This window comes from Anarrhichthys ocellatus, unplaced genomic scaffold (assembly GCF_004355925.1).
Source record: "Anarrhichthys ocellatus isolate YVR2014 unplaced genomic scaffold, GSC_Weel_1.0 scaffold5, whole genome shotgun sequence".
Taxonomy (NCBI): domain Eukaryota; kingdom Metazoa; phylum Chordata; class Actinopteri; order Perciformes; family Anarhichadidae; genus Anarrhichthys; species Anarrhichthys ocellatus.
The window spans coordinates 12,192,025-12,216,785 of NW_022280035.1; the positions used below are offsets into that span (position 1 = coordinate 12,192,025).

Here is a 24,761-nt window from a genome sequence, read left to right on the forward strand (position 1 = left end):
TAATGCGTTAGACATAATAAAAGCAAAGCCATTACAAAAGAGTCACTGTTTACACACACAGAAATGAGTTGATGCAACTCTATAGTCATTGTGAGGCTGTAATCTGTGGTGTCATATTGCCTTATAATGTGCTAATGGCAATTCCAGCATGTGTCCACATTTTGCAGTAGAAAAGTACAGAGAAATGACAGAAACAAACAATGTAACGTAATCCAACACAAGCACACCACAAACTGCAACCTCAAAAATGAACAGTCTAGTCAACATCCTCCGACAGTGTGATGACACAGTGGTATCATACTATACAGGTGTTCCTGTGTCCACCCTCTGTACATCTACATTATGGAAACAGTTAACATGTACTTCAAAATAAGTTAAAAATGAAATGTATAAGAAGTGTGCCTCTACAATACTTAAAAGAGTTGGCACGGACTCGTCTGTCTGGGACCTCCAGCTGCTGAACTGACAACTTCCTCTTTTCTTCAGCAAGGAGGGGCCTCGGATCCTCTAAAAAGAGTGGAAAAGTGTCAGAAAGAGCTGAGCCTCAGTAAGCATTACACTGAAGATGAAGTTCTCCTTTGTCTTCTTTCTTTTATTAGGTAGGGGTTTTTTCAAAGAGGTCAAATTTATAAAGGTTCTGGTCTTGAGTGCCTGAAATTACACACTAATAAGAAATGTTTGTTTTCCAGATATCCCTCATCTAAAAGGGCAGCAGGAGATCGAGGAGTTTGAACATGTTCTGCTGAAACTCACCTTCCCTTCATTTTACAATAGTTACAACAAGTACTGCTGTAAACTCTATCCGGGAGGATGTTACAAGCTGCTGGACAGTGCAGGATTCACTTGTGAATTTCTGAAAGGAAGAGTTACGACAACTGAGAAAGATGGCTGGATAGAATTTAAAATATCAAATGTGCGCTCCGTGGATGGAGGATATTACAGATGTATTGTGCTGGGAACTCAGAACCGCATCTACAGTGATTACTATGTTGAGGTGTCTGGTAAGCAGTCTTAATCTTCATTAATGTGGTGTTATAAATGTGAATTATACCATAGCCGCTTGTACACTACCACATGCATTATCACAGCTTCATAAGATACTGACTTACTGACTTGAATGATATTTGAGTGTTGGTTTTCTCTGGTAAAGCAGGGGAAATATTGCAATGGTTAATTCCAGCCATAAACTCTGGACGCTTGTTTGATATTCTTGCATTTTGCAGAGGTTTCAGATCCCCACAGCCGGTCTCAGCCTTCACTGACAACAACTGTCAAAGCCCCCAACACCTCCACAACACTCCCAGACTCCACTTGGCCTGCTCTGCCACAGGACCACAGTGACAGGTATACACTGCAGATTACTTGTTGTTGCTAGTCGGCCAAACAGTGCTGTCTGACTGAAGATGAGATATATGTGTGTGTGTATATATATCTATATATATTTGTATTTATTATATATGTGTTCTTGTTTTCTTCTCCAGAGTTCCATGGAGTTTTGGCCTGCCACTAGCTGTCATTGTTTCCATTGCAGTGATGATTTTGGTCACTTCAGTTATTGGTGTTGTTTGCTGCAGAGTCAAGGCAAAACGTAAACAGCCGGGTAAGCAGTTTTCTTAAATGGATGATCACAAACATCTGAGTGTCTGAAAATAAACTATGAATATCTTGGAATGGGTAAATAGAACCAATGTGATTTTGTTTTTCCTTGTAGACAAATATGCAGAAACTCAATGTGAGTCACTGAAACAAGAGGCCCCAGTAAGTGCTAAATAGGGAACATGTAGCCCCTGTGATTCATCGTCACTTGTTTTCAAAGGATTGCATGTTCATGCTTTAAACTTCCTCCACAAGACAGTCTCTTGACAAAGTGTGTCTCCCCCAGGAAGTGAGCAGCCTAGTCTACACAACAGTGGACTTCAGAGCTCACCTGAAACCAACAGAGGTGTATGCAAACCTGAGGATGCACAAAACGCAAGCAGGATCCCCTGACTCGACCTGGAGCGCAGAGCATGATGGGATGGTGGAGTACTCCACACTGGCAATCCACCAGTGAATCCACCTGTGAGAATCCAGTTCATTTCTGATTTTAATTAGACCGATTCTGTTTTTTCCACCACTGTGTTTGAAATTGTAAAATGTCAGTTTACTAAACATGGTTACTACTCCTTAGACAGTACAGAGTTTGACAGGGATTCATCAGGCAGGAAGGATCCAACAAAAACATGCATTTGGTTGCATTGTGGGAAATGTATTGTAGGATCCAGCATTTGTGGAGCTTTACCCATATTAGGGACTACACATCCTCATGATCTACTGCTTTTCTTTGAACTATTCTTTTCTCTTTAGTGAGTCCCCCAACTTTATGGAGGTGCAATATTAAATCGCTGAACTACCCCGTGTGTATATATAGCATGTGTTGTTTGTGAAAATGAGAAGACGTAAAAATGAAATGATGCATTAAAGAAATTAACATAGTCTGGTGAAATTAAGAAAAAACACTTTTGTTTGAGTCCTTTCGACAGTGTTCGCAGGTTGAAAAAGCAGCAGAGTTGTCAGATTATGTCATCAGGTTATCTTTTGTTAAATCAATGTTTGTCCTTATCAGTTTCTTCTCCATTACAACCTAGCCTTCTGGCTATTCTGAGAGCCGCTCGATATTCTATTCTTGGCCTCTTTTTCCCTCACACAAAAAAGCTGGTGGCAATCCTTTTTGAATCCTCTATAAAAGGTCGAGTTTATCTTAAGAGTGAATGAATGAATAGACTGAACAGATTCTTATTTCTGTGACATTTCAGTGCAGCGCTGTAACACAAAACTAAGGCGACTAAAGATGTTTCTAAAGAGGTCTTTCAGCACTGATGTGTGAGCTTTGTTGTACTCACCACAGTCAGACGGACACATACGCAAAAAACACACAGAATGATTTTAGTTACTGTAAACGATTTATTGCAAAGGCATATGTTCAAACGTATTGCTACAATCTCTAATTGCACAATTTGTATTTATTTCAATCAGACAAGCCCCTACACTGGGAATATACATTCATAGATATCCACCAGGTGTCTCATTTGATTACACCGACTTGGCCAGGCCAATGTTCTGATTCTGGGAATCAAAGATTACATAGAACTCCCTGATGAAGACATCTCCCAGGATCCAGAGCATCTCAGAGCCACCCTGGCCAAAGCCAGTGCTGCAGCCGTAGTTGCTCTGTGAAGAGACAACAGAAAATACATTTACTTCCCCCAAATCTTCCTTATAGTGCTGAAAACGTTTCTGTTGCAGTAAGTGTCTGGGTTCAAACTGACCTGTGAGACGTAGGCAGATGCAGGGACGGTGAAGGCATGTCCGTTGAGAGTGAAGGTGACCTCAGGCATGCTCTGGATGTTCTGGCAGTACACTGTAGCCTGTGAAAAGCACGTCACACACACAGTTGAATACCGTGTTGCAGCAGAAATTGTATTTATTGGTATTGTAAAGGTTTCCAACAAGTAACCATGTCCTGCTTAATTATTTTCATTTGAGAGTTTTGACGTCAGAGCATGACATGTTTGTTTACTCTGGGTTCAGAAAATGGGGAAAATTTACTTCAAATGGTACGGTATGATGGTATGACTCACTTCTCCATACTGGTTGGTTGAGGCTCCAACCCAGCCATTCATATTGTTGATATCCTTGGTTGGGCCAACAATCAGGGAAGTACCAGTGTCAATGATGGCCTGACAGCCACCACAGCAGGCCACAACCTCTCCATTAATGGTAACACTGGGAGGAGGAACAGCAGAAAGTGGATTACAGTCAAGTTGCACATCTTGTGTTTGTGCTTAGTACTTTGTTTTGTGTTTTCTTGGTACCTGTCCATTTGTATCTGCCAGTAAGTAGCAGAGGTCAGAGGAACCCAGGTGATTTGTCCAGTGTAGTGGCTGCTGTCAATACCACCGAATACCACCTCACTGCCCTGCTCACTATTGCTAAGAGAGGAAAAAACAACAAATTAATTAAATGTCACAGAAAATGACACCCTGCAAACCAACAGAGCTCCATCCTGTTTCAGTACCTGTTCAGGTAGACGGAGAACAGGGGCTGAGACACCAGTCCCTGATTGACCATGTTGTCAAAGACAGGCACTACGCTGTCAGAGGCAATGCTCTGGAAGGCCAACCCCAGGATACCATCAGCTACCATGTTAGCCATGAAGGGAGCCTCTGTTTTGCTAATTCCAAACATCTGCTTGGACACTGTGATGCTGCCCACCTGTACACACAAGACAGCTGTCAGTCACAGTTCAACAGACCACACAGATATGCCCTTTTGCAGTCTAAATAGACTATGCATTTTGTTCTAGGGGCTTTGGTTACCTCAACATTGTCAATGGCCAGATGTCCAGTCATGCTGCCGGTGCCATACTGGATGGACAGAGTCTGGTCGCCCCATTGGAATGTGCTGGACTGCTGTGGGTTGAATTTCTTGTGGTTGTCTGCAGAGGAATGGGGTCTTTGTCAGACCTCCGCTGATACTTTATAAACTCTATTAGTTGTTAAACAAATAATTAAATATTCTACTAGTAAAATACAGCAGTCTTAAAATACTGCATAACAAGTTAAATTCCTGAAATCTAAGTTATATCCAAGTAGAAGCTCAAACTTAATAGCAGGAATATGTACTTTACTTTTAAAGATAAAGGTACTGATGTTGCTGAATGACTCAGTGTAATATTATTATACTGCTGGGTTATTATTCCTGATGCATATGTTTATTATACTGCTGGGTTATTATCACTGATGCATTAGTATGTATGTTGCAGCTGGTTAAAGTGGAGTTACAACTACTTTAGTTTATAAACCGTTAGCTAATGTAATCTATAATATATGTAATATATTAAATCAAGGCAGCATTGCATTATTTGTATGTAGAATAATATCCTGCAAAGTAACAAGTAACAATAGTTGTCAAATAAATGTAGTAAATATAATTAGTTACTTTTAACTGCTGTGTTCCAAATGTTTAAAGCTTAACAGCCAACTTGCAGCAGTGGTAGTCTCAGTAACACTTACTGCAGGCCTGGCTGGAGCAGTAGACTGAAGGGACCCACAGGTTGGAGGAGCCGGTGTCAAAGATGACGCTGAAGGACTGAGGAGGGGTGCCAATGCAAATCACACCATAGTAGGACAACTAGTGGGACGCAAGGGATGAAGTTAACAGGTGCAAATTAACATGAACTTGTCTTAAATGTAGCATAAATTATGTTTTTGTTATTAAGTGTTGCAGCAACAGAGGTGGATATCATTTTTTGTTCAACACACCCTAAAATAGCTGCTATTTGTGCTTTAAATGTTGTCTCTGGTGTGGACTTACGTCAGCCTCGTTGGTCATGGACTCAGAACCACCCTGGTAGAATTTTGCCATGGGGTTGTATGGATTCTGTTTCCTGTACTCATCCCATAGTCCTTTCTCCTGCAGATCTTGCCTGGCAGTCTTTCCCTTGATCAGAGGAAACCTAAGCACAGAAACAGAAAGAAAGAATCATCAAAATCTACAGATGTCTGACATATTATAGCCAGACAAATCATAAAGTGAGCTTTACTTTGAGCTTTGTGCAAGTTTGAAAGGTGTGATAGGTCAAAGCAAGATGGCCTGAAGACTTCCCCTCGGGAATACTAGGAGAGATTGCATTTCAACAATTCAGCCTATTCACGTGTAAAATGACAAAGACATAAAAGAACTGGCTGCTTCTCAACCCGCCAGGTCAGACTTACTTATGGAAGCATTCGGCGAAAGCCAAGAGGGCTGACAGGACCACGAGCCACTTCATCGCGTCACTTTCCTGTTGGACTCAGATGATTGTAGTTCCAGTTGCTGAGTCCAGCCCTTAAATACAACAAATCAAGGTTGTGTCTCCAAAATGCCCTTCCACATAACTTGATATCGTGTATCAGCTGGAGATAAGAAATATGCGATGTGGTGCCTCTTATCTGGGAGCAAATATCCCGTTAAACAAATGAACAATTCAAACTTCTGCTGGAATTCTAAAGAATACTTTGTAACAACTTTCTTTACAATCAAGTATGAAGTATAAAGTGCAGCTCATATTTTGTAAGTATTTGTTTGAAAAGGATTTTGTTAGAATAATCACATAATAATAACTGTGCTTCTTAAAACTTTTTCAACTTGGTACTTGGTACTGAAGAGAAATCCTTCATGCAAAACAGAGCGAACGTTTAGCTCAGCAGTTCATTTATTTTGCTTAATTCACAAAGTCGTAGAATACAGTTCAGCAAAAATAATTGTTCAAAGGAAACGTGTCAACGTGAGGATTGACTTTTGTTATCTGACAGATGATTTGAATTTACTGTAAGGGCAAGTTAAGTGTTTAATAACAGATACAGAGCATGTGTTGACATGTATATCAAGGGATTTGATGCCCAGAGCTCCTGTTTAACATTGATATGGAAATTTTCCACAGGTTTTCAAAGGTGTGAGCTGAGGTTACCTGGGCAGGCTTATCTGATAACAGTAAGACGCAAAACAAAGACTCAGAAAAAAAAAATGCAATACTATGTGAACAAGATGCAGCTAATCCAGAACATGTATTGTAATCTGACTTTGATTGGACACGTTATTACATGTCCCATTTACGTTTTTAAATCCAAATTAAAAATCCATTATTCATAACTTGAGTTGCATCTGGTTTCACAAAATATGTTTTTGCATTGAATTTATTTCATGAACATGTCATACTGAAAACTTTATCAAAGCACAGTGGTGGGAAACGTATTAAGATTATTATTACAAATCAAGTATGCTTTATAAAGTGCAGATCACATTTTATATGTATTTGTTTAAAAAGGATTTTGTTAGAATAATCACAGCTAAGAGAATCTGTGCTTCTTAAAACTACGCCTTGAAAGCTTTGTTTTACTAATTCGACTGCTGTACTAAAGGGAAATCCTTCATCTAAAAGTTATGTAACAATTACAATAATGGTTATTGTTATTTTTAAATACTTTTAAAAAAACGTATCAATTCATATACCCTCTTTATTTGCTTCTATCAAACAGAGGGCGAATGATTTGATGTCTTATACAAACATACTAAAACAAAAATTTAAAAATAACATCCAAACATTAGAACATTCCATCATCTGAAATGGCAGAAAATAAACTGTGAGAGGTTAAGCTCCTAATGAGAGTTAAAAACAACTTAAATCTTCTAAATCTTGTAAATATTTTGGTGGATTTCAGTGGAGGTCAGTCAATTAGGTCGTCAGTTCAGTTGCATGTGTTGGTCATAAGTTTGCTTGTGGAGGTAAAGGACGTTACATGACCTTCATCATAATCAGACCGAGATTAATAAGCAGTTGACATCCCATAACATTCATTATGTTTATTCAAGCAACACAGACTGCATGGGAAAAGAAAACTCCAGAGAGCACGTATTCAACAACGATGTTGTAATCATACTTTTATTGACAATAATATTTATATATATATATATCTTTTGACAATTTAACATAAAGTGAGCATGAAAACAGAACAGCAGATGGTTCAATTGTTCACAAATATCTTCTTTGCTTTTATAAAGTACAAAGTATCAGACGTCTGCTGTGGCTCTTGTTAATAGGTTACACTCTCTTGACATTTCTCTTTCAGTCCTTGATGTGTGGATTGATGAAATCCAAACTATGTATTATAGTGCATAGAGTACGCAAATGAAGAAAACAGCCAGTGAAGATTAAATATGTGTTTCTGATCCACGGCCTGTTTTTTTCACTCTGAATGCTGTTTCTGCTATGATCTTCTTCATCTGAATGTGTGGGCGTCTGTTAAAAGTCCAGGCTTTTGAAGTCGTCAGTACATCTATACTTGCTTTCACTGTACCTGGTGCACATCAAGTGGGGGAGACAGGGGCAGGTGTGATGTTGCCTTTTCCCCGGATAGGGCACCTGGAATTGGGAAGAGGAGGGGCGAGGATAATCTGACAGTTTAAATCCTTCATCAACTGACAAGTGGAGCTGATAATCTTGAAAAACTGCTCTTTAAAAGTCTGAATTCAGAGACGGATGTGGTGTTAGCAGAACTAATTGATGCCATCTCCAGATGATCAAAGTGATGTATGGCTCTGATTGGCCGGTTCACTCTGGAGAAGATCAATAGCCTCTGCAGTTATCAGCAGCTTTTCTAAAGCTTCAGCCAACCTGCCAGCAGCTTGATATAATCTGAATTTCCACTAACGCAGAAAACAAGTGTGGGCAAGAGAGTATGACTGTGTGTGTGTGTGTGTGTGTGTGTGTGTGTGTGTGTGTGTGTGTAGCAGAGTGTGATACAGGAAGATTAGTGACATAACATTTCTCCCCACCTTGTGGCTAAAGGGGTGGCATTCATCCCCTTCCACACCTCTTGGGGCACACATCCTCAGGCCCCTCAGCCATAGACTGACGGCACAGCAAAGACCAAAACCACACTGCACGTCCCTCTCACAGGCCTGTAGGACAGAGGGAGAGACGAGGTGGTAGAGGACAGACAGAAAAGAATAAGAGACATACATGCAGGGTACTTTTAATGCCAATGACTGTGATTTATGCTAATAGAGATACCCTTTTATGTTTGAATCTATTTCATTTTTACTTATTGTAATAGTAATCTCATGTTCGTACAGTGAAAGCCATTTTATCCATTGCCTGTCGTCTCCTTAATCCATTTACAAATGAATATCAATCAGAGGACTAATTTCCTCTGTTTTTTCCATTGGACTTGAAGCGGAGGAGGATGTGGTCTCCTGTCAGTCGTGTGTAATCAAATTTTACAAAATTATCCACAAAAGTGAACTGTGCCATTATGTATGTAGTTTTTTTGCAATATCTTTAGTTTGAATACAAGAAAATCAAAACAAAAATCAAGGGATAGTATTAGATATCATATAATATAAAACAAACTATATATTGGAGTTTGAGTGCATGTGCAGCACGCTTCCCAATGCATTGACAGAATTAGATCAGAACCATTCAATTCATCAATTAACCCATCAAAAAAAAGAAGCAATTTTTTAAGTTAATTGTTCAAGTCATCAAGCAAAAATGTCAAACATTTGCTGGCTCCTGCTTCTCAAATGTAATTTGCTGCTTTTCTCTGTTTCATATGCTTTGGACTGTTACGACGTCACCTCAGGCTCAGGCATCATGTGATGAGCATTTGTCATTGTTTTTGCATGTTTCACACTAAATGAATAATTGAGTAAACAAAGAAATAACACACAGATTAAGCCATGAAGAAAACAAGTGTTAGTTGCAGCTCTAGTAAGTTTGACTGTAAAATCATAGTGTCTCAATATACTTTTAAAAAGAAAGAAGAAAATCACTAGATGGAGCAGATGATAAAAAAAAAAAGTAAAATGTAATCTTTAATCAGGCATGACTCAAACGAGTAACTGGAGTAATTAGTAACAGTGTGCAGCAGAGACAGAAACCTCTCACTCACCCCTGTGATGACGGCTCCTCTGGAGCAGCTCAGAGACACCAGGAGGAAGGACAGCAGCACCGCCCTGAAGCCCATGACAGCAACAGGAGATCTGGACTCTCTCAACACCCTCAACACTGGACAACAGCTGTAAGCGGTCTGTCCGGCACCTCGCACTGGATCCCCGGCTCTCTGGTCAGTCATGAAGGTTCCCAGAACTCCTCAGAGGGGGGAGCCACACTCTCCCTCTTTTTATCTACCTCAGACCCCCACCCAGCCCTCCCTCCCTCACCATGTCTAAGATCTCCCCACGCCCTCTCTGCCTGTCTCCTCAATAGCGTCGTCATCTTACTCATCCGGATGACAGTGACGATGAAGGCTCACAATAGTCCCCTCTACTTGTACATCTTTGCCTATAGGGGTCTGACCATGCGCAAAGCAGAGGCTGACAGAGTTTCCATGACTCAAGTGGTTCAAGCTAACACAACAAATATGGAAAACTGCACTACAAGTGATGACATTCATATGAACTAAAATGAATCCGACACCTTTTTGTGAGGAAAAGAGCACAGGTGCCATGAAATCCAGAGTTATCTGTCAGTCTGAAGCAGCTGAGTCAAGACAAATCAACATCACAGCCATGTAACGAGTTTACTGAAATGACCAGGCTGACTCATAAACTGGGCTTCACGTAAGGATGGAAAGTGATATTCATGGTTTTATTATGGTATACATGTGCCATAATGCCGTGTATTTTGACAGCTATACCATTAACTTCAGCTTCACATCAGCATTCATCCACACTGAGAGAATAAGGCCTATAAGGTTAAAAACACATCATCTTCATCATATAAGCTACTCTGCAATCAGTGGTGTGTACAGTATCATGATAAGTATTTGTTATGAATTTAAATATCTATTTTGACTGAAACATTTTTTATTTTCAGGTCTGATATGATCATAAATTAATTCACTATTTGCATTTGCTTTATTTAAAAACAAATGAATCAGAAGGCTAAAAGTTTGAGCAAATTTGGAGAGACTCCATCTCACCACACCTCGTTGACTTATTGCTTATTAACTCTAGTAACACTTGATGAATAACAGAATATGAATAATGACTCTTATGTGTGCTACATTACATAAATAATAGTGAAATCCTTAAATTAGTTCAGCCATTTTAAGTATATGGCAAGGTAATGATAGGAGTCAGACCTTTTTGTTCTGAGTTAATTTGGAGATTTTCTGTGATTGGCCAAATAGCAAATATCCTAGTCTAGTGTTGATGCCAACCTCCCTTCATACAAGATTCCTTGCATGAGTGTGTGCGATGCACAACCGTGAATGTGTATGTGTGCCAAGGGGAAAAGATATCACATGTATGTAGACCTTGTTAATTATTCTGCATGTGTAAAAGTATGTGTGGGTGTTTGCCTATACGTGCATGCTCTGACAGTGATGAGCAGCAGGTTGTCAGTGGAAGCGTCTGGGCTCTGATTTAAGCTGTGAGGAGAGAAATATGAGAGAGCAAAGAGGAGAGGAGAGAGCATACCCCATGGGTTAGTCAGCTGTGCTGCTGTGATGGATTCCCCCAATGCAGCAGCCACATAATTACATTCACCCATTTCTGCCCTGTCAGCAAGAGCACTGAAACCTCGCCGTCTTGGGACAGGCAGCAGAAATTATGCAGGGAGGCGAGCGCAGGCAGGCCTCCAGCCAACTGTGGAAAAAAAATACTAAATCCATCAACAAAAGGCTGCGAGAAGCATGGTTTCTGTTTTGGACTCATAACATTAATACTGTATTTTATGTTGAATAAAGTGGTAAAGTTCACATTATGTTGCTTAACTGTTTATCATGCTGAACACCAATGTGATGTTGGTTTTGTTTTTAAAGATGACTTAAATTCTCAGTGATTAGATCTGAGTGTCAAACAAGGATTCATGCTTCTCCAAAAAAACGGTGTTATGACTAACGATCATACGGCACTGGAGCTATTTTGCCTGACATCAGCTTATTGTGAGTCATGTGGCCGGCTGTGCAATGCTTGCAAAAGGTGGGAACTGGATTGTCAATAAAGATTATATATTCAAGAGGGAAAAATAGCTCACCTAATCTAATTTAATATGAATGCAACTCTGAATATATCATAATATGTGAATACATTTTCACTGTGTCTGGTTTAAAGAGAGTAACACATGAATGATGAAGTATATACAGGCAGGGTTTCATTTCACAACTAATCCAGTTTAAAAAATGAGTTTAGTGAATGAGGAACTATTGCACTCATAAAAAAACAGTAATGATATTTGCATTTACAGAATATTAAGCTTAAGCTATCTATCTAAGAACTGCATCAATATGGCACCACGATAAGAAAACACTATTTTAACTTTTGTTGTACCCTTGCAGTTTAGATGGTATATAAGAAGTGCATGTAATGACGTAATCTGTTGGGCCAAAAGGGGCGTGACCTGATGTTCTCCTGGGTGCCAGTGGGCACAGCTGGACTATGTTGATCAGATTTGTCACTGAATGAATGAAGACATTTTTAGGGCCACTAAACAGGTTACAACCAACTTGTATGAACTAAAAACACAACGTGAAAGTGTTAAAGCCGTAAGACAAAAAACAGGCCGGACAACGCCGTGGCAGCGACCTGTCAATCACAAAGCAGCCACGCCATAAAGCAAACCCTCCTTTATCCTCAGTCTTACTCTCAATGGGTCCATTGTTTCCTAAATGAACATCATGCTGCATTGCAGAACATTTGAACTAGCGATCGAGACCATAACTTCAGGTTTACAGTATTGATTGAGGTGATAAATCCAGTGAGAAGTAGGGCCACTTTATCATACACTTATATTAGCTCTGACTTTTTGCTACCAGAGGAGTCGCCAGAGTGCACATTTAATGCACTTCCGCACTGGCTTTACTGTGAGCCCAGCTAAGGTGGTTATACCGCCTGGGACAATTATGTTTTCTTAGTTAAAGACAAAAAAGTGAATGGCAAAACTGCAGCTTACGAAGGGAGTGATTTCTGTTGTTGCGCAATCGGATGCACTAATCGATGAGGAGACAAGCTGGTGTGTTTTTCTACAGAACCCCACCCGAGAAAGAAAATCCTGAAAGGAAGACATTGTGGATTTGTGCCATTAAACGTGCCTCTGTCCCGAAAAAGAACAAACAACGGCAGCTGTCAAAGTATACACGTATTTACAGCACTTCATCAAAGGTAAGTAAACACTGGGGATATTAATTGTTGTATTTTGATCCATAAATCATGTCTTTGCGTAATTGTTCTGACATGGTTTGTTGTTATTGAGGAGTTACACCAACTGGCAGCTAAAGTTAGCGAGAGAGTCGGGATGCTGAGACGTAAATAAACCCAACTCTTAACCAGTCTGCAGAAATGATATCACTCATTTAACTAAACTTTTTTTGTTTTGTTTTACTTCTATCGATCTGATGACCCTGACAGGGTTCCATCCTACTTCTCACACACACCAGCCACCAAGAGGAGGAAAGGGGAGAAGGACGCAGACAGGTATGTGCAGCACAGAAGAAATGCTGAGGATGAACAACAGTGTGACATCAGATTGGGTTGTGGAGAAAAAAACAGGACATTTGTGAATGTAATATTGGGCTTTGGGAAATACTGATCAACAATTTTCACCATTTTCTGACATTTTATAGACCAAACAAGTCATTGATTAATCAAGAAATAATCGACAATGAAAATAAACATTAGTTGCAGCCCTATTGTAGAATTTTTTGATGAACTTTACCAGAATTGTTTTTTTGTTGTTGTTGTTGAGGTGAGAAATAAACGTGATGAAAAGCTCTCAAATGTCTTTAAGTATTTTATTGAACAGACACTTAGAATAATTCCGCTGAATGGTCAGAGCCCTTTCCCCACGGATGGTTCGGAGGTCTAACAACAAGTCAAAGCTTTTGCAGAGTATATATGCTTCACACAGACCGAGCTGCTTGTTCCAGAAGCACATTATCCCCCCCCCCCCCCCTTTATGTTGTAGTAAGCTAGGGAATGTTGGTATTTCAACATGGCAAGATCTCCTGAGATGAGGTGAAGCACAGACATCAGACCTCCATCTCTGTTGAACTGTATACGGAGACGTCAGTGAGTTTTGTAACAAGCGACTTACTATATTGACTTTTTTTAAAAAAATATTATACTGACTTTTTTTTTTTTTAAATTTCATCATACAGTACTCTGAGTTATTTCAACAAACTTTTTTCCATGACTGACTTTTTATGAATTTTTTCGACATACTTTACTATGATTTTTTAAGACTTTTTTCCGACATGCTATAGTTTGACTTTTGAATTTTGAGTTATCACTAAAAGAGATGTTTTTTCAAACTAAGTATTGTAGCATTACCAACACGACATGTGGTTGAACATAATGTGATGGTGCTACATCGCATTATACTGAAGTTATTCAATATTTATCCCAATAGAAAATACCCCAAAGATGCTCTTTTTTAAAAAAAAATAAGCATTGCAGCTTAACCAGGAGGAGCCCATTGATGTATGTAGTAATTTTGATCACACTACACTTGATAACAGTAAGATAATTTAATATTTACCCCCAATTAAAACAACTTTTACATTACATTGGACTGAAGTTAATGAATATTTCTCCCAATTTAAATTGCTCAGACTCATGCAAAAGCAATTTTTTTTTTTTTTTTTTTTTACAAAATAAGCATTGTAGTACAAACAGGGGGAGATATTAATGTGTGTAGTAATTTTGGACAAACTACACTTAATAACAGTGAAGTTATTTTTTTTCCCCCAATAAAACTTCGCACTCGTCTCACAGTCGCACATTAACACCGATGTTATTAGTCCAGCTAGTTAGCTGTAAGCTAGCTAGATTAGGAAGCAGGTTCATAAGGGACAAGCTGAGTTACAGACACGATACAATATTACCAAAGAAACGTTCATGAATGAGTTGAAGAGGCACAGTGGCGAACTGACTGTAGTCATTTGAAACAGCAAGTTTATGGCTTTAAGAGACTCCAACGTGATCTCGCTATGAATATTCGTAAGGTCACGTTAGCTAACTTAATTGTGTCTAAAAATACCACTCACATTATTTTGTTTAATAAGATGTCCCATGTCCTCCGTCTTCTGTAGTTTGGGTGTTTTGGACATTGCAGACGTATCGTTTTTGTTGAGCTGCTGGGCAGTGGAGTTCTTCTTCGCCTTGTTCTTCTTCTTCTTTGTTTGGTTTAATGGCAGGTGCATCTATCATTAAAGTTGCATTACTGCCACCTACTATGTTGTAGTATGAGCCAGAGTTCCCTAGTGGTCAGTCCTTTAAAACTAAAAACAAACTAAATAGGAAGGGAAATGGGGAGCTGGAGCTTGAGCGGGCGTTGTTTCCGCGTGGTCCTAGTGCGTGAAAACACCTGTCATTTGCTTGGTTTTACAAATATGAATTTCGTTTTCGAACTATAAACGTTGATGGGTGCCTATATGTAGCTCACGGTTCAGATGTTACCTACAGGTAGTCTGTAAGCTTACTTTTTACTGTCACGTTCTTGGTCCGTCTTGTACATCGCTTTGTATAGTTTGGTCCTCACAGGGACCCTTAGTGCACGTGACGATCAGCTGACTCCAATCGGAAGCAGGCTTCAGAAACAACACATCTTCATACACAATACTTGACTTTTGCAGTTATTTACGATTGATAATAATGGAGTCGACCCTAGAACAGCATCTCGATGATACGTGAGTTAATACCAGACTGTGATTGAGTTTGTATTTAACTGTTTAACCGTTAAAGACGACTGAAAGCTCTTTGTTTGTCTGTGTTGTTGGCAGCATGAAGAATCCAGCAGTTGTCGGAGTGCTCTGCACGGATCAACAAGGACACAATCTGGGCTGTAAGAAAACACTGCTTGTTCTTTCCTAGGTTCATATAAAACATGTTAGTCAAATGTATTTCGACCAAACTGGCCTTTTATTAAGGCTAGTTAAAAATATATATATATATATGTTCAAGCATCAATTACCAACAAATCAAATGTGGATATTGTCTGGTGTTCTCAGACAAGTATGACAGTAAACTGGACATTTTGAGGTTTTGGGCTGTTGTCAAACAAAAAAGGCAATTTTGAGATGTCGTCATTGGCTCTGAGAACTGACATTCTATAGCCAACCGGTTAATTCAAGATTTAAGGTGCATGTACCGTTATTTTAAAGCACACGGCTGCACAAAGGAATGAAGTTGTAGTCCCTTTATGCTAAACAAGAAATAACAAACAAAAACAGAACATTGATTAGTCTGAAACACAAACAACTTGCTACCCGTAGTGTTTTGCCAACCTGGGTCATAAACAGCCCAAAGTCAATGATATTCACAAAGTTAGGCTAATAATTGCTATTTTTTGGGAAATATGTTATGGATGCTAAATGACATGGTCAATCAAATGCTCACAAACCTTGCTGCTAATAAATAACAAAGTGAGGTTATTTGTGAGCATCCCTAACAATAAGTAACAGAGTCAGGTATAGAATATGGCCCTCTCACTGCCAACGGAAATGTGTACACAAGACTCTTTGTGTGCAGTTCTGAACACAACCAATTTAATTGATCTTACTGACGCTGTATCATTTTAGGAGGCCTTCCGTCTGATTTTTGGTTCTGACCGATGTGATCACATTTAATCGAGAAAACCCCATGAGAGATTAAAATGTTTAATGTTCACCTGGTTATATCTCGTTTGTTTAAGTACAAAAATCAAAGTGTCAAAACAACAAATTGTGGTTTTACAGAGATTTATATGACCGGACCAAAATGTTGAAGTATTCCTTCAAGGGGAGCAGTTTGGGTCACTGGACAGTATAGTGCAAATACAAGCTGATTGTCTCCTTGAGCAGAAGGATCATTAACTTAAAACAACCAAAACATGTTGATTTTTTTAAAGTTTAATTAGTGCTCCTTTTGACATTTCTTCAGTTCTGTTGAGTAACACTCTTTAATATCTCACAATCCACAGGCCGTGGCTCCCTGTCTGATGAACACGGCGGTGTTGTGTCAGTTTTGGCCAAACAAGCTGCAGCTCTCATCAAAGACCCAACAGATAGTCCGACAGTGTGCTTGGAGTCTGAGTCAGGGTGAGCCCTCACAAAACCTTTTGTGTTTTTTTTTTTTTGCTTGACTGACTTGCATCTTCTCCTTTTCTCCATCCCAGTGAATTTAAGGGGTCTGTCTGCCGTGTTTTTGATTAACTCTCGTGGAGATCAATACATCTTGGGAAGAAAACTGTTGAAAGAGATCCAAAATCAAAGATTGAGTGTCTATTGTTTGAACCTCAGACTGAGCTACAAGTCTTGGCAAAAGAGTTTAGCTTTCATTTGCGCGACTCTGCTGCCACCTTCTGGACTTTGCAAAACATCTTCTGGTTCATGGGTGACCAGTGACTAACTAACACCGATACTTACCATCATTAGAGAGAAGTTATTTAAAATGTTAGACCTTATAGTGACTGAAGATGAGTCTGCAGCTTTGTTGTGACTGGCAGGCTGCTTTGTAAGTATGGTAGAATTACAGTATTTGTCAACAAGGCATAACCCAATGACTTCATGACTGACAGATATCAAAATAAAAATTGACAGGCCGCTAATCCTCATGTTGTTTTACTGTTGGTTGAGGTCAACATTCAATATTTGTAGATATTTGTGCTTTTTAAATAGTAAAACTTTATTTATGGCGGGTTGGGGCTATTGATGATGACAATGATATTAAATATAATTCATCCAGTCATAACATCACCAACAATATTAATGCATGCTTATTTTTTGATTTTATTGAAGAGTGTAGTATTGTTCACCAGGTGAATGTTTGTCTGAGTAAATTGTATTTGTTTGCTTGTTTTGTAGAAACGTTCTGGTGAGGAGTCATGGGACCGTCACAGTAGCAGTTCACAAGATAGCATCTTGAAGACGACACAACTTACTGAGGATTGTATATGTAAAGAAGTATAATCGAAGTATAATCACACAACCTGGTTGAACTGTAAGAAAGATCTTTTTCTTGTTTTTAAACCAGAACATGCTTGCCAATTTTCTAACACTTGGAGTTAGATTCCCTTCTTTTAAATATATAAAATATATATAAATATGTACACCAATCTGTCAGTAATGCATTAATAAAAAGGCCCATCGTGTTATTTCCAGCCATGTTAATACTTTGTCTGTGTGTCTTTTTGTTGTCATCCTTCATTCCACGGCACTGATGCACAGAGAACAACCCTAAAGAAACTTCAACTCGACTTTATGTTGCCCTTTTCTGTGTTAAGTATTCCTCATGTCCTCCTTTGCTTGGTGTTTTGTTGTTAACAAAAAAAACGTTTCTTTCGCAATCAGTAATCAAATCTGTGATGCATGTCAGGTAACCGGGAAGCGCCAGATGTTTACTTGTTTACATTCACTGGGGAGATTTGACTTATTTCTGGGTGAAGGTAGGCCAACCGAAGGAATACTGCCCAGGAGTGACTGCCTTTGAACAGGCAGCTCTGATGTTTTCGCCGCAGAGCTCTCTCTCTCTCTCTCTCTCTCTCTCTCTCTCTCTCTCTCTCTCTCTGATGAGGTTCACTGTTACGTCTCAGTCACGTGGCTCTCCTCAGTGAGCGCTTTGCTTTCTGCGGCTCCTCAGCACAGCCAGCGGTGTTGAGGCTGCGACGTGAGACGCAACTCAGAGAGACTCGCTCATAGAGGCAAAGTTATGGCACGGTCATCCCCGGAGAAAAAGCTCCCGCAGCAATCTGCCAAAAAGTCCTTCACTGGTGATGCGCACATCCTTCTGGGACGCACAAACCCGGAGCGAGAAAACTCCACATTACGCGTCAAATTGAACTAATTGAATATTGGGGCAGAAGCGCGTCGAGGACTGAAGGAGATTTCAGGTATGGACTTATTTGCACATACAAGCCAATTAATTGTTTTAAATACAAGTTGACATAACAAAAACATTCTATTCACATTTAGACTGTAATGTTTGTTACACCAAACTCCCTTCTCTGAGAAGTCAAGCACAAGTTACCATCCAAACTGTTTTCCTCTGCGACCCTCGAAAGTTATATTTGGTTTCAAAAGTTTTCACCCACGTCAGTGTGCATGTTTGTGACTGTTTTTTATCGTACAGCTCAATCTCAAGACGTCCAATGACGCAATTTACCGCTCAAGGGCCCCGAATTGTCGCATCTGCTTGAACGACCCTTTTCTCGCCTCTCCAGCAGTTTTGAGTTGAGCGAGGGCCACAATGCAACAGGCCTGTGAAGTGAAGATCACAACTAGCTCACAGCTGCACACGGTAAGACCTACATGGTTTTTCCCCACAATAATATGGGTTTGTGTGTGCCTCCGTGGACTAAGCCAAAGATTTCAGCTAAACACCCTGCATTTACTCACAATTCTTCAGTACCGACGTCTGCTTTTCCTCTTAATTCAATGCAGAAGTAAGGCTGTGGTTATATAATTGGAGGTGCATTTTGGTTTAGCTTGATTGACAAAATAGTCAGGCAGACAGTAAGAAATTAAGGATAAGAGAAAGTTACAAACACAAATTTTCACAAACTGACTTTTTTAGCCAATCTTTTTTTAGAGTAAGTTTTCCTCACTCTACTGTAATGCAGAGCCATGAAGAAATGCAAACTCTTGCAAATTAGTAGTTCGGCTGACAAAGTAATCAGAAATAATAGAGATAAAACTACTTTTACAGGCTACATTTGGCTATCCCCCCCTTTTATACTTTTACACAATGCAGAACATGAATGTTTATCAAATTTTTGAGTGAAATTTGTAACTAGTATGGCAGCAGAATCTTTCTTGCCCCCCTATTTGTATTTGTGCAAAACCTTGTGTCCTGTTTTAATCTTTTTCCAGATTAAAACAAACTGAAGAGCCTCACTACTGTGATCAAATCAAATTCGTCCTCCCACAAAATTGATTTTACTTAAAAAGGTGTCACCTCATATCTCCATACTGCCACTCCATCCATCTGTTGAAGGCACGGCTGACTCTTGTTGACTCCAGTGCCGAATTACCTACCCGATGCCCAATTCTGCTTTTCTAATGGATTTTCTTCATTACTACACGTTATTAGCAATTAAAACTTTTTGTCATTATTTCTCATTGTAAATGGAAACACAAAGAGGGAAGAAGAAGAGCCCGCCATTCTTCATAGTGCAACACATCTTTTGAGCACTATTGCTGCATTCCATCGTGGGCCAAATTCCTCAAAGTTTGCAATTGTTGATCAAATGTCTTAACAGCTTGTGCAATTAGTCACTTGTAAGTATGTCTCATAATAAGAAAGAATCACACTTAAAATCTGAACATATTGATGATTACAGGTGTTACAGATAGATTGAAGTTAGAACACTATTTTGGTGGGCAATCTTCTTTGACAATCTTTACAAAGTGTTTTGACAATGTAACGGCACGGCGCTATGGCAGTAATGATGTGCCGATAGAGCCGTCATTTCGGTCCGAAATATCCCAACGGTTAGATAGATTGTCACTCAATTTTGCACAGAAATTTGTAGTTCCCAGAGAATGAGTTTTGAGGAATAGTGAAATATGTATTTGCTTTCAGGTTTCAGAGATGTGAGCGTGCACATGCATTCATTTTCATCCATTTTTCCTCATGTTCTTATCATGCTCCACTCCTTGTTGCAGGCGTAAAGCTAATCTTGATGCAGCCATAGTTACAAGTGCCCTTCAAGCAACCTGAGAATGACACTCGGAGAATAGGACTCCTGAGTTTATTCTCCACCTCCAGAGGCTTCAGGCATACTACCAAATCAGCATTAACAGGTAACTCAACCAGCCAGTTAAGAATAACTGTTATTGTGTGCTGCTGATGCTGTCGCTGCTCGGGTTAACAACTAACCATAGAGGGTTCCCCCCATGTTACATTTAGTTACTTGGTAACTACAGGGCATCTAGGATGTGTTCTGAAGCATTACCTGCGTGTGCGTGTGCGTGTGCGTGTGCGTGTGTGTGTGTGTGTGTGTGTGTGTGTGTGTGTGTTTTTAAGGGTTCCTATATTATTGCATGATGGACATGTGCAACTTTATCATTCAGAGCAGCTGAAGAGTGAGTTGTAACTGAGCAGTACTCTGGACCAATAAATGAGTCTGCAGATGAAACTGAATAATGCTTCATTAGTAGTTAGGAGAGGCTTTTATCGATGTGTTAGGGTTTTGTTGTTGTGGCAGTTTTTGCAGGTAAGAAGCCTATTAAGGATTGCGTCCTTGTCATTGCACTGGTAACTCCTGCTGGTGGTCGAGGCAGGGCTCCCGTGGGATCACTCAGTTCTTCCCATATAACATACAGTAGTTTTCTCTATAGTGAGCAGTAAACTGAGATTTTGGACACTTATGGATGATCATTATTTTGCATCTTCACTGACAGCTGTGACTTTAGCATCCATTAAATGCAACATATTGTATTGTGGGATTATATGCAGAAAGTCATGTACTTTTTTTACGTTGCATTGTTTAACGCTCAGAATTCAAACGGTGAAAATTGAGGACAGTAGTGCACTATATAGTAAATGGGGATTGATTTCTGACAGACTGGCACTCCAATAAAGGAAAAAGCATTTTCCAAAATTGTTGAACAATTCTTAAGGCTTCCCTTTGAGGCTTTTGTTTGTAAAAGGTTCCCTGTGTGGTTTTTGACCTCTAGTAGAGCCATGAAGAGTCTGCATGCTGCACACGGGTGATTTAACACATATTCCTGTCAATAACTTCACACTATTCCACTGATCAGTGAGCAGTAACACATCAAGATATGCAGCAATGTGCCAGCGAGCTAATAAACATGGATGTCAACATTGCATGATTTAAAACACATGTGATATGAAGAAGGAAATGTTCTCGACACCGTTTTTAGAGCTCAAGGATACAAACAATGCATTTTGGTGAGTAACACAGAATGTTTGTTGACAAGAACTCCACAGGGCCCTTTTAAGACTTATTTCAGTTTGCTCAGTCTTCATGCACCAACTCGGACTCGTAGATTAGCTTTCAGAAGGTGGAGATTAAAAGATTGGTTGCTGGGATGCTTTTTTTAATTTAAAGCTCAGATGTCATGTAGGGACAGATTTAGTACATTTGGACATTATTCACCATTAACCTTACTAAAATCCTATATTATACTAGAAGAAGAATATACAAGTTGTAGAGAGAATCTCATGGTGGAATTGTGCAATAGCATGGCGTTATTCTCAGTTGCTTTGGTACATTTCCTCACATCAGAATAGAAATTCTCAAAAATTCTCTGTTCAGTAGCCTTACCCCCTAAAATATCTAGTCAGTCATGATAACATAGTTGTCATAATCTGTCAAGCATGTTTTAAAGACATTTCTGTTTGATTTATTTTGTACATTTGTCCTGAATGAATGAATTGCTCACAATTGAATCTTGACTTTCAAGAATGAAGGAGAATTTATGAAGCGTTAGATCAACCAATGATCAAATTATACAAAATATCTTGAATGTTGCATTTCTAATTATGTAATGTTTTCCTTTGTGCTATGCACTGCTGTAAAACAATCTTGTCTTTTTCCTTTCTGTATCACAATGATATGGTCAACAAATTACAGTACAAACAGTAAAGGTGTCAATTTGATTCCTGTTCAATCTCCCACATACAGTAACTTGTAACTTTGCACAGTTACAGAAAAACTGCAGCCTTGTGCCATTTCAATGAATGACACAAGAACTTGTCATTCTGATCACACTGACATGTTCATTGACATTAATATTTACTTTTGAGACAGAAACTAAGGACTTGGAGCAAGTTACAGGCAGGTAATCCCTTGTGTGGTTCTGTTTGTACGAATTATTTCAAGAGATGCACTTTTTTGCAAATATTAAGGATGATTCGAGAAACGTACCAAGGCGACTGAGGAAAACTGTAATACCGCAAATACTACAAAGCTCTGATCTCCAATCCCCCATCGCGCAAACGCTCAGACCCCCGGCACATTCACAAACATGCACCCAAGCCCACTCTGAGGAAAACCTGTGCACAGCACATGGGAGAGAAATACTTTCCTCGCAGTACACTGGCCCAATTCATTCCCCTTTTAATCCGCTCTGTGCTCTCTGCCTAATGTGGTAGCTGCTTCTTATGCATGTCTTAGTCGGACTGAGTTAGCGATGCGAGCTACAAAGGACTGGTGATAAACACAGCTTTACTACGCTCTCTCCTTCTAATCTGTTCAAGACCTCTTTGCTTTCCAGCATATGAGGCTAGTCATGTCACACCTTGATTTCTTCAGGTTTCATTGAGACTGTATGTTCTGGTTAATGGTCAGTATTGGATCTGATGTACTTCAATCAGATTGATTTATGATACAGTTACAGCAGAATAGTAATAATGTATATTCTACCTTTGTATGAAAATAATACTACCTGTTGACTTTACTTGACCCTTCAGGGTTGCATTTATATCTTCACCCCCAGTGACAACCAGACAGTCTGTGACACCAGACTTGTGCATGTGCAGTGTGGTGATCGTGCCGTGTAATAAAGTGGACATGTCATGTAGCCTGTCAGACTGAAGACAGACCTTTCTCAAAGCATCGGTTCATGTCTGCAGGAATTGACTACTCCACCTGGGCTGGAAGTCCCGCCCAAAGCCAGTTGATTGACAGCTTTGCCCTTCATGGAATAGCAAAAGCAATAGGGAAACGAATAAGGAAAAATAAAGGGATACAAATAAATAAATAACACTATATATGTAAAAATGTCATACTCCAAAAAATATACATACATAAATATATAATATATATATACAGTATATATAATAAATGAACAAATAAATGTGAAAATAAATGAAAATTCTTATAATATTTATATTTTATCTGTTTTCATATTTTTGCATTTATTTGCACATATTTTTATTTACTTGTTTATTCTTTTGTTTATTTGTATTTGTATTCCACTTTTTATAACTTACTTATATGTTCTTTTATTTATTCCTCCTTTTATTTCCCCATTTATTTCAGTTCCAATAAAGGCTCAAAGTAAATCAATGTCACACGTTTCCTGTTGAGGTGCCAAGTTAAACTGCAGTACAGCTCGTTCTAAACGCAGGCATGGACAGTTTGCTCCTCATCCCAGTTGATTATCCCCCTGTTGACCCCCCTCTGCCAGGTGCCAGTAAAACATCAAACTGTATTATCTTCATCATCATTGCATTTACTTGCATTTAAATAACCTGGTTATTCTGATCTCTGCTGTAACCTGACTCCTTAAAGGACAAGGAAAAGTCATTACTGTAGCTTCAAGCGCTTTTAGGATTAAATTCCAAATACAGCTATAAAATATTACAAAGTTCATCACCACCAAAGGAAACTTTAGCCCATCATGCCGAGGTCATGCTGACAAGAAGCTTCAAGGTACACATGATTGAATATTTGCACCTAATGTAAACACTGCTGAGACATTGATTCCCACACAGTAGCTGCAATAAGAGAAAAAGAGGTGGAAAATTAACCATGTTTCGTTAGACTGTAACTGACTTGTTTCACAGCTCAGTGACAACAAGTATTACTGTCTAATGTCCGTCATCCCCACAGGATCATTCAGGATCATAACAGATTCATTATCTAACATCATCTGTCTTTTTGAATGGGTAAAAAAGATTTGATTAGTATTTTGGTCCACAGTTATTGAAGTTATTGATGTTTTGTTTCCTTTTTTCTCTTCTAGTGAAACCAAGGCAGTCATGAACCTTTTCAGGAAGGATGCCATGGCCTCTAAGAAGGAGAAGGAAAAAGAGATCCATTATGAGGATCCTCCAGATGGAGGTTGGGGCTGGATGGTGGTGCTGCATTGCTTCCTGGTATATTCACCTCAGTTGTTTGTGATCTCTCATATCTCAAACATGCAAATATGCAGCCCATTCATTTCGACCAACAAGCTTTTAGCTTTCCCAAACACTGTACTCAAATCCAGGTATATTGTGTGGCAATGATGTGGTTTCTGACCTTTCTCAAAAAGTTCCAAATAGGATGGTGGCAGCAAAAAGACTAAAAATACTTCTCACTCCATAATTGTTGATTTAATAGTTTCCATATGTGAGTTTTACAAAGCACATTCTGTAACAAGAAGACAAATTAAGCCTGACGAAAATGTTTGTATTTACCTACTTGCACTCTTTGTTTGCACTGATCTCATCTCCCTCCCATTATTTGTGTGTTGGTTTGTGTGTGTGTGTGTGTGTGTGTGTGTGTGTGTGTGTGTGTGTGTGTGTGT

The 24,761-nt window shown here is 39.2% G+C and overlaps 5 protein-coding genes across 9 annotated transcripts in view; 3 read left to right on the top strand and 2 right to left on the bottom strand.

The window, feature by feature from the left end:
* The first annotated feature begins 247 nt into the window (after positions 1–247).
* Positions 248–4,505, top strand: LOC116382635 (uncharacterized). The gene is made up of 7 exons (XM_031845844.1): positions 248–329; positions 455–547; positions 690–1,001; positions 1,224–1,344; positions 1,482–1,600; positions 1,712–1,758; positions 1,883–4,505. The coding sequence occupies exons 1-7, from the start codon at positions 248–250 to the stop codon at positions 2,051–2,053; spliced, it is 945 nt and encodes a 314-aa protein (XP_031701704.1). The 3' UTR covers positions 2,054–4,505.
* LOC116382548 (pepsin A-like) lies at positions 2,924–5,855 on the bottom strand. Its single transcript, XM_031845691.1, has 9 exons — positions 5,757–5,855; positions 5,356–5,497; positions 5,055–5,172; positions 4,359–4,477; positions 4,058–4,254; positions 3,855–3,971; positions 3,621–3,765; positions 3,309–3,407; positions 2,924–3,210 (listed from the first exon to the last, which is right to left on the bottom strand). Exons 1-9 carry the CDS (start codon positions 5,810–5,812, stop codon positions 3,073–3,075), a joined length of 1,131 nt encoding a protein of 376 aa, XP_031701551.1. The 5' UTR covers positions 5,813–5,855; the 3' UTR covers positions 2,924–3,072.
* Positions 5,856–7,444: 1,589 nt separating this feature from the next.
* On the bottom strand, positions 7,445–14,784 carry prok1 (prokineticin 1). Of its 3 annotated transcripts, none has more exons than XM_031845881.1 (4): positions 14,571–14,784; positions 9,474–10,955; positions 8,356–8,481; positions 7,445–7,942 (listed from the first exon to the last, which is right to left on the bottom strand). In XM_031845881.1, the coding sequence occupies exons 2-4, from the start codon at positions 9,654–9,656 to the stop codon at positions 7,823–7,825; spliced, it is 429 nt and encodes a 142-aa protein (XP_031701741.1). In that variant the 5' UTR covers positions 9,657–10,955; positions 14,571–14,784; the 3' UTR covers positions 7,445–7,822. The 3 variants fall into 3 exon arrangements, with proteins under 3 accessions (XP_031701741.1, XP_031701739.1, XP_031701740.1); XM_031845879.1 differs by having other exon boundaries at positions 9,474–11,172; XM_031845880.1 differs by having other exon boundaries at positions 11,074–14,784.
* Positions 14,785–15,070: 286 nt separating this feature from the next.
* On the top strand, positions 15,071–17,819 carry lamtor5 (late endosomal/lysosomal adaptor, MAPK and MTOR activator 5). The gene is made up of 4 exons (XM_031845470.1): positions 15,071–15,212; positions 15,306–15,367; positions 16,484–16,601; positions 17,367–17,819. The coding sequence occupies exons 1-4, from the start codon at positions 15,178–15,180 to the stop codon at positions 17,425–17,427; spliced, it is 276 nt and encodes a 91-aa protein (XP_031701330.1). The 5' UTR covers positions 15,071–15,177; the 3' UTR covers positions 17,428–17,819.
* Positions 17,820–18,105: 286 nt separating this feature from the next.
* slc16a4 (solute carrier family 16 member 4) overlaps positions 18,106–24,761 on the top strand; it is a 19,901-nt gene continuing 13,245 nt past the window's right edge. The window contains exons 1-4 of one of the 3 annotated variants that reach the window (XM_031844930.1): positions 18,106–18,391; positions 18,631–18,798; positions 20,166–20,303; positions 24,216–24,348. In XM_031844930.1, the coding sequence (XP_031700790.1) occupies positions 24,232–24,348 (117 nt within the window). In that variant the 5' untranslated portion in view covers positions 18,106–18,391; positions 18,631–18,798; positions 20,166–20,303; positions 24,216–24,231. The remainder of the gene's footprint in view (positions 18,392–18,630; positions 18,799–20,165; positions 20,304–24,215; positions 24,349–24,761) is intronic. The other 2 variants (XM_031844929.1, XM_031844931.1) reach the window with 2 other exon arrangements.

What these genes read in the sequence shown, in the direction of transcription:
- lamtor5 (XM_031845470.1), top strand. Translation starts at nt 15,178, where the DNA reads ATGGAGTCGACCCTAGAACAGCATCTCGATGATAC. An exon ending in GAACAGCATCTCGATGATAC is followed by an intron (nt 15,213 to 15,305) that starts GTGAGTTAATAC and finishes TGTTGTTGGCAG; the next exon opens with CATGAAGAATCCAGCAGTTG. An exon ending in TGCTTGGAGTCTGAGTCAGG is followed by an intron (nt 16,602 to 17,366) that starts GTGAGCCCTCAC and finishes CTTGTTTTGTAG; the next exon opens with AAACGTTCTGGTGAGGAGTC.
- LOC116382635 (XM_031845844.1), top strand. Translation starts at nt 248, where the DNA reads ATGAACAGTCTAGTCAACATCCTCCGACAGTGTGATGACACAGTGGTA. An exon ending in TCAGAAAGAGCTGAGCCTCA is followed by an intron (nt 548 to 689) that starts GTAAGCATTACA and finishes TTTGTTTTCCAG; the next exon opens with ATATCCCTCATCTAAAAGGG. An exon ending in GGCAAAACGTAAACAGCCGG is followed by an intron (nt 1,601 to 1,711) that starts GTAAGCAGTTTT and finishes TTTTCCTTGTAG; the next exon opens with ACAAATATGCAGAAACTCAA.
- LOC116382548 (XM_031845691.1), bottom strand. Translation starts at nt 5,812, where the DNA reads ATGAAGTGGCTCGTGGTCCTGTCAGCCCTCTTGGCTTTCGCCGAATGC. An exon ending in TTCTCCGTCTACCTGAACAG is followed by an intron (nt 3,972 to 4,057) that starts GTACTGAAACAG and finishes TTCCTCTCTTAG; the next exon opens with CAATAGTGAGCAGGGCAGTG. An exon ending in CATCTGCCTACGTCTCACAG is followed by an intron (nt 3,211 to 3,308) that starts GTCAGTTTGAAC and finishes GTCTCTTCACAG; the next exon opens with AGCAACTACGGCTGCAGCAC.
- prok1 (XM_031845881.1), bottom strand. Translation starts at nt 9,656, where the DNA reads ATGACTGACCAGAGAGCCGGGGATCCAGTGCGAGGTGCCGGACAGACC. An exon ending in GAGGAGCCGTCATCACAGGG is followed by an intron (nt 8,482 to 9,473) that starts GTGAGTGAGAGG and finishes TCTGTCCTACAG; the next exon opens with GCCTGTGAGAGGGACGTGCA. An exon ending in GCCACCCCTTTAGCCACAAG is followed by an intron (nt 7,943 to 8,355) that starts GTGGGGAGAAAT and finishes TCCCAATTCCAG; the next exon opens with GTGCCCTATCCGGGGAAAAG.